The sequence below is a fragment of the Cebus imitator genome, unplaced genomic scaffold (genome assembly GCF_001604975.1).
Source record: "Cebus imitator isolate Cc_AM_T3 unplaced genomic scaffold, Cebus_imitator-1.0 Scaffold118, whole genome shotgun sequence".
In the NCBI taxonomy this organism is placed as follows: domain Eukaryota; kingdom Metazoa; phylum Chordata; class Mammalia; order Primates; family Cebidae; genus Cebus; species Cebus imitator.
In genome coordinates this window covers 388,421-401,787 of record NW_016107433.1, presented here as the reverse complement: position 1 = coordinate 401,787, position 13,367 = coordinate 388,421, and the positions used below count along the sequence as shown (strand labels likewise).

Genomic DNA, 13,367 nt, shown 5'->3' with positions numbered 1-13,367 from the left:
TTTTTGAGATGGAGTCTCGCTCTGTCGCCCAGGCTTGAGTGCAGTGGGGTGATCTCAGCTCACCGCAACCTCTGCCTCCTGGGTTCAAGCAATTCTCCTGCCTCAGCCTCCCGAGTAGTTGGGACTATAGGCACCTGCCACCATGCCTGGCAAATTTTTGTATTTTTAGTAGAGACGGGTTTTACCATATTGGCCAGGCTGCTCTTGAACTCTTGACCTTGTGATCCGCCCACCTCGGCCTCCCAAAGTGCTGGGATTACAGGTGTGAGCCACTGCGTCTGGCCTGGCTCTTATTTCTTAAAATATATCTTCTGCCTTTTTTCCTCTCCTGAAACTTTCATCATGTGTGCTCGTGTCCCACAGGTCCCCAAGACACTGTTCATTTTCTTGTTCATATGTCAGCTCTTATCTGCTATTTAGTCTGTGAACTTTTTTACTTGAAGGAATAATAGCCAAAAATTCTGTGGAGTCTGTTTTCCTCAGCAGTGTAGAGCCTCCAATGTGACTGCTCAGCTCTTTTTCTTTTTAGAGAAAGAATCTCACTTTGTTGCCCAGGCTGCAGTGCACTGGCATGATTGCAGTTCACTGTAGTCTTGAACTCCTAGACTCAAGTGATCCTCCCAGATCAGCCTCCCAAGTAGCTAGGATTATAGGCACATGCCATCACACCTGGTTAATTTTTAAATTTTTTTTTGCGGAGATGAGGTCTCACCATGTTGCCCAGGCTGGTCTTTAACTCTTGGACTCATGTGATCCTCCCACCTTGGCCTCCCAAAATGCCTGGGATTATAGGCATCAGCCACTGCGCACAGCTGTCTTTTTAATCTTGCTTTCTGGGAGGTTGTCTCTGGGTCAGCATAGTTCAGCTGTCAGCCAATGACTGGTCAGGGGTTTTGCCCAAACACCTTGAGTCAGCGGACTTCCATCTTTTGCCACTGGACTTATGTGTGGCTTGAGGAAATGCTTTCAAAGTTCAGGGAGTTTACCAGTCTACCTTGTGTTCACCCAGGGAAAAGTAGCCTGCAAGGGCCTTCTGTGTTCTCCTAAGAGCAGGTGTAGCCTTGTACATGCACACAGCTTTCTGGATGAAATGAGTGTAATCTTAGTAGGGTCTACTTTACCTATCTCTTTCCCTTAATCTTGATAAATTTCTGGCTGGTATGCCACTTTGTTGTTTTCTGCAACATTAGCTTTGCCAGATTGTTTGCCAATCAGACCTCTATCATTTTAAACAATATGCCTGGGCATGGATTTTTTTCTGGGAAAAGGTTGTGGGATGACATGTTAAAAACACCACAAGAAACTGTAAAACCAGGTCAGGCATTGTGGCTCACACCTATAATCCCGGCACTTTGGGAGACTGAGATAGGAGGATCACTTGAGCCCAGGAGTTTGAGGCTTCAGTGAGCTATGATTGTACCACTGCATTCAAGCCTGGGTAACAGAGGTTGACCCTGTCTCTTTAAAAACTGTTTTGTTTTTTTTTATGAGTTCCTCACTCAACAAGCTTTTAATAAAGTCAGCTCTCTCCTGACAGGACAACAGATCTACCAGTGCTCATGGCTTACCCTGACTGCCCAGGGAAGAATCCAAGGGACCACAGAGCTGGGGAGAGAGCAACTCTTGACTAAAATGCCACAGACTGTCACTGATCTTAACTGAGATTCAATAGCTTCCATGAGGACTTAAATGGGTGCGGTTTGTTGTTGTTAGGGTTGAGACAGAGTCTTGTTCTGCCGCTCAGGCTGGGGAGCAGTGAGAGCAGTGGTACAATCTCGGCTCTGCGCAATCCCCACCTCCCGGGTTCGATCAATTCTCGTGCCTCAGCCTCCCAAGTAGCTGGGATTACAGGTGTGCACCACCGCGCCTGGCTGATTTTTATATTTTTAGTAGAAATGGGGTTTCACCGTGTTGTCCAGGCTGGTCTCAAAATCCTGACTTCAAGTCTCAGGTGATCCATCTGCCTCAGCCTCCCAAAGTGCTGGGATTACAGGTGCTAGCCACCATGTCCAGCTTCTCTCTTCCCTTTTTTTTTTTTTTTTAAAAGAAAAAAACAATTTTTGTCAAGTTTTATCATTGCTTTCTGGGGAGAGGACTTGTTGAGCTCCTCACTCAAGCATTCCAAAAGTGCAGCTCCTACATTTTATTTTGAACCGTATTTTTTCCCCTATTCATAATGTTCCAAATATGAAGAACAAATATTTTAAAGAACTACTTACTGGACTTTGGAGCACCCACTGAGCAGATACAAATAATCCAATGAAATTTAGAACTGCTGAAGAAAAAACTTTCCCAAAATCAGGATCAGAATTCGAGTCTCAAGAAAATCAGGATCAGAATTCGAGTTTCAACGTTTTCAGGATTCCTCAATACTGCTTGAACATAATACTTTCTATACTTACTCTTAAAGACTGGGTAAAATAGGCACCCAGACAAAGGAAAAATTAGGGACTAAATAAAGGGACCATGCTCAATATAGCCTGAAGTCACCCTACCTGGGCTCGCTCCTCATCAAACTCCAGACAGCCCATACCATCCAGTCTCTGGAGATCAATCCAGCCTTTCCAGATAACACAGACTCCATTCAGAATCATGGGAGCCTTCAAATATACCTAAGACAGAGAAACGAACGACACAAGCAATTGAAAACCATCATACACATGATAAAAAAAAGATTAAACTTATTTATATAAACTCTGTAAATATGAATAAAATGATAAAATTAAAAATCACAGTAAAGTATATGCATAAACCGTATCTTGTGACCACAGTCTTTATTGACTGACTGACTGACTGAGATGGTATCTGTGTTGCCCAAACTGGAGTGCAGTGGCATGATCTCGGCTCACTGCAACCTCTGCCTCCCAGGTTCAAGCAATTCTCCTGCCTCGGACTCCTGAGTGGCTGGGATTACAGGTGCTCACCACCACACCTTGCTAATTTTTTGTTTTGTTTCTATTTTCAGTAGAGAAGAGGTTTCACCATGTTGCCCAGGATAGTCTCGAACTCCTTAATTAAGGCAATCAGCCCACCTTGGCCTCCAAAAGTGCTAGGATTATAGATGTGAGCTACCACATCCAGCCAGACACTTTGATTTTTGAATGTTGGGTAGAAATATGAAAAACAACTGGAAGCCACCACCCTCTGAAGAGAGCATGCAGCACTGCTTCCCTCAACGTGGGTTCCTGGAGCCACGCAGGGTCAGGCTCTTGACACTTCCCTTCAGTTTTACAGGCTATCTCATCATTTCCTGATAACTAATCTTTTTTTCTTTTTCTGTCTTGTTAACCAGAGTTGACTTCTACTGCTTTTAACCAAAAAACCTTAACTAATGTAATATTTACTATTATACCACATTGAGTAGTATGTGGTTATCTTTAGGTGTCCATAAATAATACAGGGCAAACCACTGTTATCCTTTAAATGGAATTTATGGAATTTAATTCAAGCTATTTCACAGTCTTCTATTTATTTATTTTTGACTTTTCCCAATCTGCAACAGTAAGCTGAATCAGTCTTTTAAATATAGAAAAGTTTTAAGGTCACAGGGCTTGACTATATGTAGTATGAATCATTTGTCTAGAAACTAGTAAGTTAACCTAAAATCCACTTATTTCAACTCCCTGTTGAAATTCTTAAATAGTATAACAAAATCAAGTCAGACAATAAGGCCAGGCACCAGTGGCTCATGCCTGTTATCCCAGTACTTTGGAGGCCAAACTGTGCGGATCACCTGAGGCCAGGAGTTTAAGACCTGCCTGGGTGACATAAAGAAACCTCACTTCTAAAAAGTAAAAAAATTAATAAACTTAACCAAGCATCTTGAATTCTTAATAAATGAAATATATTTATTCCTTACACATAGTACCTTTAGATGAGAAAATTAGCTAGCCTTCCTATTATATCACATCCAACAAGTACATCTGCTTATACATTAGAGAAATAATGAAAATGAATATCCTGGGATATTGTAACATTTCACGTCACTGACAAATTAAATATGTTCACTATACTTTATGCACTGAGGTTTTAAAAAGTATCAATAAATTTTAAAAAGATCTTCAAGACAGCTGAAACCAAAAGTATCTCTCATCTGGTGAACCTTCAGCTTTATCAGAAAACTCCTACATCCGGCCAGGCACAGTGGCTCACCTAAGGTCAGGAGTTCTAGACCAGCCTGACCAACATGGAGAAACTCCATCTCTACTAAAAATTCAAAATTAGCTGGGCATGGTGGCACATGTATATAATCTCAGCTACTCAGAAGGCTGAGGCAGGAGAATTGCTTGAACCTAGGAGGTGGAGGCTGTGATGAGCAAGATCGTGCCATTGCACTCCAGCCTGGGTAACAAGAGTAAAACTCCATCTCAAAAAAAAAAAAGAAAGAAAGAAAGAAAAAACTTTTATATTCTGGCTGGGTGCAGTGGCTCACGCCTGTAATCTCAGCACTTTGGGAGGCCAAGGCAGGCGGATCACCTGAGCTCAGTCAGGAGTTCGAGACCAGCCTGGCCAACATGGCAAAACCCCATCTCTACTGAAAATGCAAAAATTAGCTGGGCATGGTGGCACACGGCTACAATCCCAGCTACTCGAGAGGCTGAGGCAAGACAACCACTTGAACTCGGGAGGCAGAGGTTGCAGTGAGCAGAGATAGTACCACTGCACTCCAGCCTGGGTGACAGAGTGTGATTAATCTTAAAAAAAAAAGAAAAAAATTTCCTACATCCTTACTCTGTGGAATTAATTGAGGTTTTACACTTGCATTAACTTTTCTTCTGGAAAAAAATACCCAATTTCTTCACCAATCTTTTTCAAGTAAATAACTCTAGAACAAAAAATGCTTTAGGTATACATCATACCAAAATTTAGATCATTTTTGATCGCTACATTAACTCTCATATTGGCTTAAAATAAAATTGTTTCCAAGAGTAATTATCTACCCAGAAAGGATGGTGCTAATTACCCTAAGATGAATATGTTATTGTGATCCAGATAAATAATGTAAATTTATTACAGTTCCTACAATCTTCCCACTCCTAATACCACACTAACCTAATAGCTACTTTTAAAAACATAATTTTAGGGCTGGGTGCAGTGGCTCACGCTTGTAATCCCAGTACTTTGGGAGGCTGAGGCAGGCAGATCACGAGGTCAGGAGTTCAAGACCAGCCTGGCCAACACAGTGAAACCCTGTCTCTACTAAAAACACAAAAATTAGCTGGGCGTGCTGGCAGGCGCCTGTAATCCAAGCTACTCCGGAGGCTGAGGCAGGAGAATTGCTTAAACCCGGGAGGCGGAGGTTTCAGTGAGCCAAGATTGCACCAGTGCACTCCAGCCTGGGTAACGGAGCTAGATTCCATCGCAAAAACCAACCAACCCATAATTTTAGGTTTTTTCTACTTCGTTTAAACATGAGCTTCTGAATGAACCTGCATTGGTTAATATTTACTGGCTTGAACAAGATTTTTTAAATGCAGAGGAAGCGGGAATTCTTCAGTGAGTTTTCAAAACTGCAGATTATCAAATACATCTTTGTTAACAAGGCTTTTCATTTACCTGCATCAAATATATTTCCTTTGGGAAATCCAGTGCTTTGTGGGCTAAAATCTGGCATTATTTATCACCTATATAATTACATAAAAATTAGTAAAACAGTTTCTCATTTTGAGGGAAAAGCTGGAAACAATTTTTTTTTAAACTCATTTCAGTAGTCTCTTCAGAGTCTTAGATTCTTTTGTTTTTAGAGATGTTTAATAACAATTACTGACTTCCAGTCAATTATAAACATGCTACAAAAATTACCCAGATACCTTTAAAATAGTACTCACAGAATTTATGTCTTCTGATTGGGCTCATATCTGTAATCCAAGCCCTTTGGGAGGCCAAGGCAGGAGGTCAGGAGTTCAAGACCAGTCTGGCCAACATGGTGAAACTCTGTCTCTACTAAAAATACAAAACTTAGCTGGGTGTTGGGGTGCATGCCTATAGTCTCAGCTACTTGGGAGGCTGAGGCAGGAAAATCGCTTGAACCTGGGAGGCAGAGGTTGCAGTGAGCTAAGGTTGTACCACTGCACTCTAGCCTAGGAGACAGAGCAAGACTCTGTCTTAAAAAAAAAAAAAAAAAAAAAATTATGCCTTCCTAGTACATATTTGTGTCATTCCCCTTCACTACTGAACCCAATCATTTCTGCTAAAGGCTGCAATAGGCCACACTGAACCAGTTTCTACTTATATTGGAAAATAACCAAAATACAAAAGGTTCCATTTCTCCTCCTATTAGGACCAAGGGAAATAGTCTACAGTTGCAGCTGAAACCGTTTAACCACACATTTCCTTCTGTTCTGATAAGTGCTCATTCCCTTCCACACTATGCATTTAAAACTCCACCAATGGCATCAAATCAAACAAGTGACTATGACGACCTCTGCTCAACCCCTCACAAAACCTAAAAACAACTTATTTGATCTCAGTGAAATCTGATTTACCATTATCTCTCATGAAGATTCCCACCCATTCCTTCTGACAGGAAGAGGAAGTAGCATGCAGTGGGGATTGTCATTTCAAGTATCAGCACACCTCATTTTAAATTCTAATCATGAAGAGATCTTTTCTAATAGCAGAGAAAAGTAAAATTCACACCACTTTAATTAGATTTTATAACATTCATCAATGATTTACATTCTTTAGAAATGAAGATTCCACAATCTTTTAGCTTATTTTATTTATTAATTTTTTTTGAGACGGAGTTGCTCTGTTACCCAGGCTGGAGTGCAATGGCACGATCTTGGCCGACTGCAACCTCCGCCTCCCAGGTTCAAGCGATTCTCCTGCCTCAGGCTCCTGAGTAGCTGGGATTAGAGAGGTGCATGCCACCATGACCTGCTAATTTTTGTATTTTCAGTAGAGACAGGGTTTCGACATGTTGGCCAGGCTGGTCTCAAACTCCTGACCTCAGGTGATCCGCCTGCCTTGGCCTCCCAAAGTCCTGGGGTTACAGGCGTGAGCCACTGTCCCTGGCCAACTTATTCATATTAATGTCCATAGTTCAAAAATAGTTTTCTTATAAAATTACTAAATTTTTTTAAAAGCCCATTTATCATTTCTTTTCTTTACATGAGCAAGGATTTCAGAAATCAATATATTTCTTTATAAATATTCTTTCACAACAAAGAGAACCAACAATCTGTTTTGGGAAATTTCTAAAGAGTTTCAGAAAATGACTAAAATTCTTTATTTTTTTTGAGATGGGGTTTCACTCATCGCCCACACTGGAATGCAACTGATGTGATCTCGGCTAATTACAATCTCTGCCTCCTGGGTTCAACGAATTCTCCTGCCTCAGCCTCCAGAGTAGCTGGGAGTACAGGGGCCCACCACCATGCCCCACTAATTTTTGTGTTTTTAGTATAGACAGGGTTTCACCAAGTTGGCTAGGCTAGTCTCAACCTCCTGACCTCAGGTGATCCCCCCACCTCAGCCTTCCAAAGTGCTGGGATTACAGGCGTGAGCCACCGTGTCCAACCAGAAAATGACAACATTTTTAATCAAGAATAGTGTCTGCAATTATAATTTTAAAAAATTTAGACAATCCTATGATTTATTTAGATGTTCTCATTCAAATAAATACAGTTTTATGTGTAGATCTTCAAAGGAAATGGTGCTTTCATGCATTCATGAATACCAAACCTCAAAGTATAAAGAAAATAAAATTCTGTCTCTTAACTGTTTGGCATTTTATAATGTAATCCAATAATGTCATTTAATACACAGTGAAATATTCCTGTCAAAAAAAAAGTAATTTAAGCACAAAGGCAGTTTTTCACTGAAAATGATGATTCCTTATTTCAAACTTTAAAAGAAAAGTTATTAGAATATGAAGTAGGGATTAAACCCATTGTCCTAGAACAATGAAATATTTTATACAAAATGGATCTAAAATGGATAAACAGATGCAGCTAACCATACATAAGAAAAACAATACTTTATTTTTCCAAAAGTAAAGTATCACAATATGTTTGAGACTTTACACAGGTTAAAAAGTGACTACAGTCTCACATTTTATGTTCTTTTGGAAAAGGGAAAAGCTAGTTAAACACAATTTTTAATCATCTCAAGCTCTAAATATAAAGTATTTGTGATGTTACATCCAATCTAAATCACCTTATTTTCACATTCTGTAGCTTTAAATTTCCCATCACTCATGCAGTAGAGCTTTAGCAAAACCATGTTTGTACTATCAACTGTGGTATTACCTATACAATGGGATATTACTTGGTCATAAAAAGCAATGAAATGTTGATATATAAAACAACACAGAATGAATCTTGGAAACAATAAGTGAATGAAGCTAGAAAAAGGCCACATATTATATGAAACGTCCAGAAACCTGGCTGGGCGTGGTGGCTCATATCTGTAATCCCAGCACTTTGGGAGGCCAAGGTGGGCGGATTATCTGAGGTCAGGAGCTCTAGACCAGCCTGACTAATGTGGAGAAACCCCGTCTCTACTAAAAATACAAAATTAGCTGGGCGAGGTGGTGCATGCCTGTAATCCCAGCTACTCAGGAGGCTAAGGCAGGAGAATTGCTTGAACCCGGGAGGCAGAGGTTGCGGTGAGCCAAGATCCACCATTGCACTCTAGTCTGGGCAACAACAAAACTTCGTCTAAAAATAAATAAAATAAAATAAAATAAAAAAGAAAAGTCCAGAAAGGTAAATCTAGAGCAACAGAAAGGAGATAAGTAGTTGCCAGGGGAGTGACAAATGAGGAGTAACTACTGCTATGTGTAGGATTTCTTTACGGGGTGATGAAAATGTTTTGAAATTAAATAGTAATGATTTTTGTAGAAATCTGAATATGCTAAAAATCAATGAACTGTGCACTCTGAAAGAGTGAATTTTATGGTATGTGAATTCTTTTTTTTTTTTGAGATGGAGTCTCGCTCTTGTTACCCAGGCTGGAGTGCAATGGCACGATCTCGGCTGACCGCAACCTCTGCCTCCTGGGTTCAGGCAATTCTCCTGCCTCAGCCTCCTGAGTAGCCGGGACTACAGGCACGCGCCACCATGCCCAGCTAATTTTTTGTATTTTTAGTAGAGACGGGGTTTCACCATGTTGACCAGGATGGTCTCGATCTCTTGACCTCGTGATCCACCCGCCTCGGCCTCCCAAAGTGCTGGGATTACAGGCTTGAGCCACCGCGCCCAGCCAGTATGTGAATTCTTAATGAGCTGTCATTTTTAAAAGCTGCTGCCAGGAGTGGTGGCTCACCCCTGTAACCTTAGCACACTTTGGGAGGCCACGGTAAGAGGACTGCTTGAGCTCAAGAGTTCAAGACCAGCCAGGGCAACACAGTGAGACCTCATCTCTACAAAAAATTCAAAAAATCAGTCAGGTGTAGTGTTGTACACCTGCAGTCTCCACTACTCTCTGCAGGCTGAGGTGGGAGGATTGCTTGAGCCCAGGAGGTCGAGGCTGCAGTGAGCCATGATCACGCCACTGCACTACAGACTGGGCAAGACTCTGGCTCAAAAAATTTTTTTAAAAAAAGAAAAATAAAAGTTTGCAACAATTTTTATCTATTACATTTAGGTGACATCTATGAGATATCCAAATAAAGATTTTGAGGAGGCAGTTACATACGGTATTCCAGCAATCTGAGAAGAGATCTGGGCTACTGTTATAAATCTGGCAATCATCAACAATGCTGTGGTATTTAAATCCAGAGGAAAGGAAGAGACCCCGGAGTAAGCAGGGGACAAGAAGAGGGCCCAGGAAGAATCTCGAGGAAGTCCAACAAATTCAGATGCTGGGTAGAAGAAAAAATACCCAGCAGAGCAGGCTATGAACAGCCAGTGAGGAAACCTGTAAGGAGCACAGCACTTACAAGTTTAAGTTATAGGCCCCCATTTAAAACTTCCCATTTGTTGGCAGCCTTAAATGGAGTTCAGAAAACCTCCAGGGGTTTGGGCTTACAGACACGTTTTGACAAGATCAGAAACTTCCCAAAATTCTGTGTAAAAATGTATGTGTTTGAGCCCATGTGTAATTTTCTTTTTCTTTCTTTTTTTTTTTTTGAGATGGAGTCTCGCTCTGTCACCCAGGCTGGAGTGCAATGGTGTGATCTTGGCTCACTGCAACCTTCACCTCCCAGGTTCAAACAATTCCTTGCCTCAGCCTCCGGAGTAGCTGGGATTACAGGAGCCTGCCACCAAGCCTGGCTAATTTTTGTATTTTTATTAGAGATGGGGTTTCACCATGTTGGCCAGACTGGTCTTGAACTTCTGACCTCGTGATCCACCTGCCTCAGCCTCCCAAAGTGCTCGGATTACAGGCATGAGCCACCATGCCTAGCACCATGGGCATTTTCTAATGCAGTCCATTGCTTTCGTTAGGTACTCCAAAGGGGTGTGCAAAGCCATAAGGATTCAATTATGATAGAAAAACTCCATTTTTCCCTTTCCCTGAGATAGTAAATGTTCTTCATTTAGTAAATGAACCAAACTTCTTAAGTAGCTAACTGCTACTAATCCTATGTTTTGAAATTTAAGTATCAAAGGAAGAACCTAAGTCAACTTTTCATTTATTAACCTGTACAAACAGTTCTTTGAGAGTCTGGAAGGTACTTATTCTATGAATATCTAAATTTGGAATAAGTAGTGGCATTCTTAAACGTCATTTCCTCTACAATACTATATAACTTATAGAAAACATCATTGTTTCTAGGTATCTAAGAGATAGAAATTGAAGGTACAAAGGGATGGCAGAGTTCTCTTTATTGAGTGATTCTAAAGAAGACAACTTCAAGGCAATTAAAACAGAGTAACTATAGATTTGCAAACAAGACCCCCATGCACATCAGTACTGAGTCATAAAATCAATATATGCAGAAACCAAGTGTCAAAGCTATTGACAAAAGCAAGAAGCAGAAACTTCACTGTCAAAAAATCCCTTTCAATTGGAAGGATATCTCACTTCTCTGTAATAAGTTGTTAGAGCTTAAACACTTGTGACTCTAGTCTATAAATTTAAGTATTAAGAAAACAGGAAGAGGGTATGAACATTCATTACTCTTTAGGTTCTCAATAAATATTTAAATACTGATTAATAGAACAGAAAACAGCTAGAATTTTTTCTTGTAAGCTTCCTATAGTAATTTCCATTTGAAAAAATCTACCTATTCTACAAATGGTTTTTTTAAGATGGGAGTCTCGCTCTGTTGTCCTGGCTGGAGTGCAATGGTGCACTCTCAGCTCACCGAAACCTCTGCTTCCTGGGTTCAAGCAATTCTCCTGCCTCGGCCACCCAAGTAGTTGGGTTTACAGGTGCACGCCACCACGTCCAGCTAATTTTTATTTTTATTATTATTATTTTTTGAGACAGAGTCTCGCTCTGTCCCTAGGTGCCAGGCTACAGTGCAGTGGCACGATCTCGGCACACTGCAATCTCTGCCTCCTGGGTTGAAGAAATTTTTCTGCCTCAGCCTCCCAAGTAGCTGAGACTACAGGTGCTCACCACTATGCCCAGCTAATTTTTCTATTTTAGTAGAGACAGGGTTTCACCATGCTAGCCAGGATGGTCTCGATCTCTTGACCTTGTGCTCCGCCCGCCTTGGCCTCCCAAAGTGGTGGGATTACAGGTGTGAGCCACCGCGCCCGGCCTAATTTTTGTATTTTTAAGTAGAGATGGGGTTTTACTATGTTGGTCATGATGGTCTCTAACCCCTGACCTCGTAATCCCCTCACATCAGCCTCTCAAAGTGCTGGGATTATAGGTATGAGCCACTGCACCTGGCTAACAAATGTTTATTACCTGTTAACTATGTGCAGGAAATGCTTATAAGGGCAGTGGGGCTATATGATGAGTTCAAAGAAAGATTAATTTCACCCACCCAAAAAATAGAGTCCAGATTACAAAAGCACTGCTCATTAACTTGAAGTTTTTAATGAGGAAGAATTGAATACATAAAAAAAAGAACTAAAGGCCACGAACAGTGGCTCATGCTGTGATCCCAGCACTTTGGGAGGCAGAGGTGGGCGGATTACTTGAAGTCAGGAGTTCGAGACCAACCTGGTCAACATGGTGAAATCCCATCTCTACTAAAAATAAAAAATTAGCTGGATGTGGTAGCACGCACCTGTAATCCCAGCTACTCAGGTAGCTGAGGCAGGAGAATCACTTGAACCCAGGAGGTGGAGGTTACAGTGAGCCAAGAGGGCGCCACTGTACTCCACCCTGGGTGACAGAGTGAGATTCCATTTAAAAAAAAAAATGTGAATAACTAATGTGATGCCATATTCATGAATGAAAAGACTACAAATGACAATGTACCCCAAGTAATCTTTAACAAAATTCCAATGAAATATCAAAATAATGTCTTTTGTAGAATTTGAGAAGTCTACAGTTCACATAAAAGAATCAGACCATCCATAAAAATTTCAAGAAAGAATAATTTTTTGCCCTTTCAGATACCAAAACATATAATCAGTTTGTGGCAGTCAGAGACAACTTAATGGAACAGTAACAAAAAATTCAAAAATGAAATCAAGTATATAAATACTTAATATATGAAAAAGGCAACACTTAAATCAATAGTAAAAGGATATTTTATTTAACCAGTGGAGTTGAAAAAGCTGGCTAACCAACCACATGGAAAAGAATAGTTTAGAACAAAATTAACATAACTAGCCAAAACAATTTTTAAAAGTTCACTAACAATCAAATATATTAAATCAGAACAAGCTAACTATTTGAAAACAAATATTCAAATAAATTGAAAAACATTTTAATAACATGTGTCAGGAGGGATAACAGGTTCTATTGTCTGGACGAATGTAAACTGGCTAACAATTTTGGGAAGGCATTTTGGGGAATACGTGTGCATTTTCCTTTGATCTAGCAATGCCATGTCTGTGAATGTGTCCTAAAACTTAATCAGAGATATACAGAAAATATTCTATTACAAGGATGTTCATTCTCAGGGGATTTTTGTAAATAATGGCAAATGATCAGAAATGATAATGATAATGAGCTGAATAAACAAAGTTCCATATTGAACACTGACCTTTAAAAAGCTGCTAGAGACTGGGCATGGTGGCTCATGCCTGTAATCCCAGCACTTTGGGAGGCTGAGGCAGACAGATCATGAGGTCAAGAGATCAAGACCATTCTGGCCAAAATGGTGAAACCCCGTCTCTACTAAAAATACAAAAATTAACTGGGTGTGGTGGTGTGCACCTGTAGTCCCAGCTACTCAGGAGGCTGCGGCAGGAGAATCGCTTGAATCGAAGAGGTGGAGGTTGCAGTGAGCTAAGGATTGGACTACTGCACTCCAGCTTGGCAACAGAGCGAGACTCTAACAAAAAAAA

At 40.6% G+C, this 13,367-nt stretch overlaps 1 protein-coding gene across 4 annotated transcripts in view; it reads right to left on the bottom strand.

Moving 5' to 3' along the window:
* CBFB (core-binding factor subunit beta) overlaps positions 1-13,367 on the bottom strand; it is a 71,354-nt gene that overhangs the window by 27,369 nt on the left and 30,618 nt on the right. For 2 of the 4 annotated variants that reach the window (XM_017539255.2, XM_017539256.2), the window contains exon 4: positions 2,496-2,612. The exons of the other annotated variants lie outside the window; for them this stretch is intronic. In XM_017539255.2, coding sequence (XP_017394744.1) covers positions 2,496-2,612 — 117 coding nt within the window. The remainder of the gene's footprint in view (positions 1-2,495; positions 2,613-13,367) is intronic. 4 annotated transcript variants of the gene reach the window in all.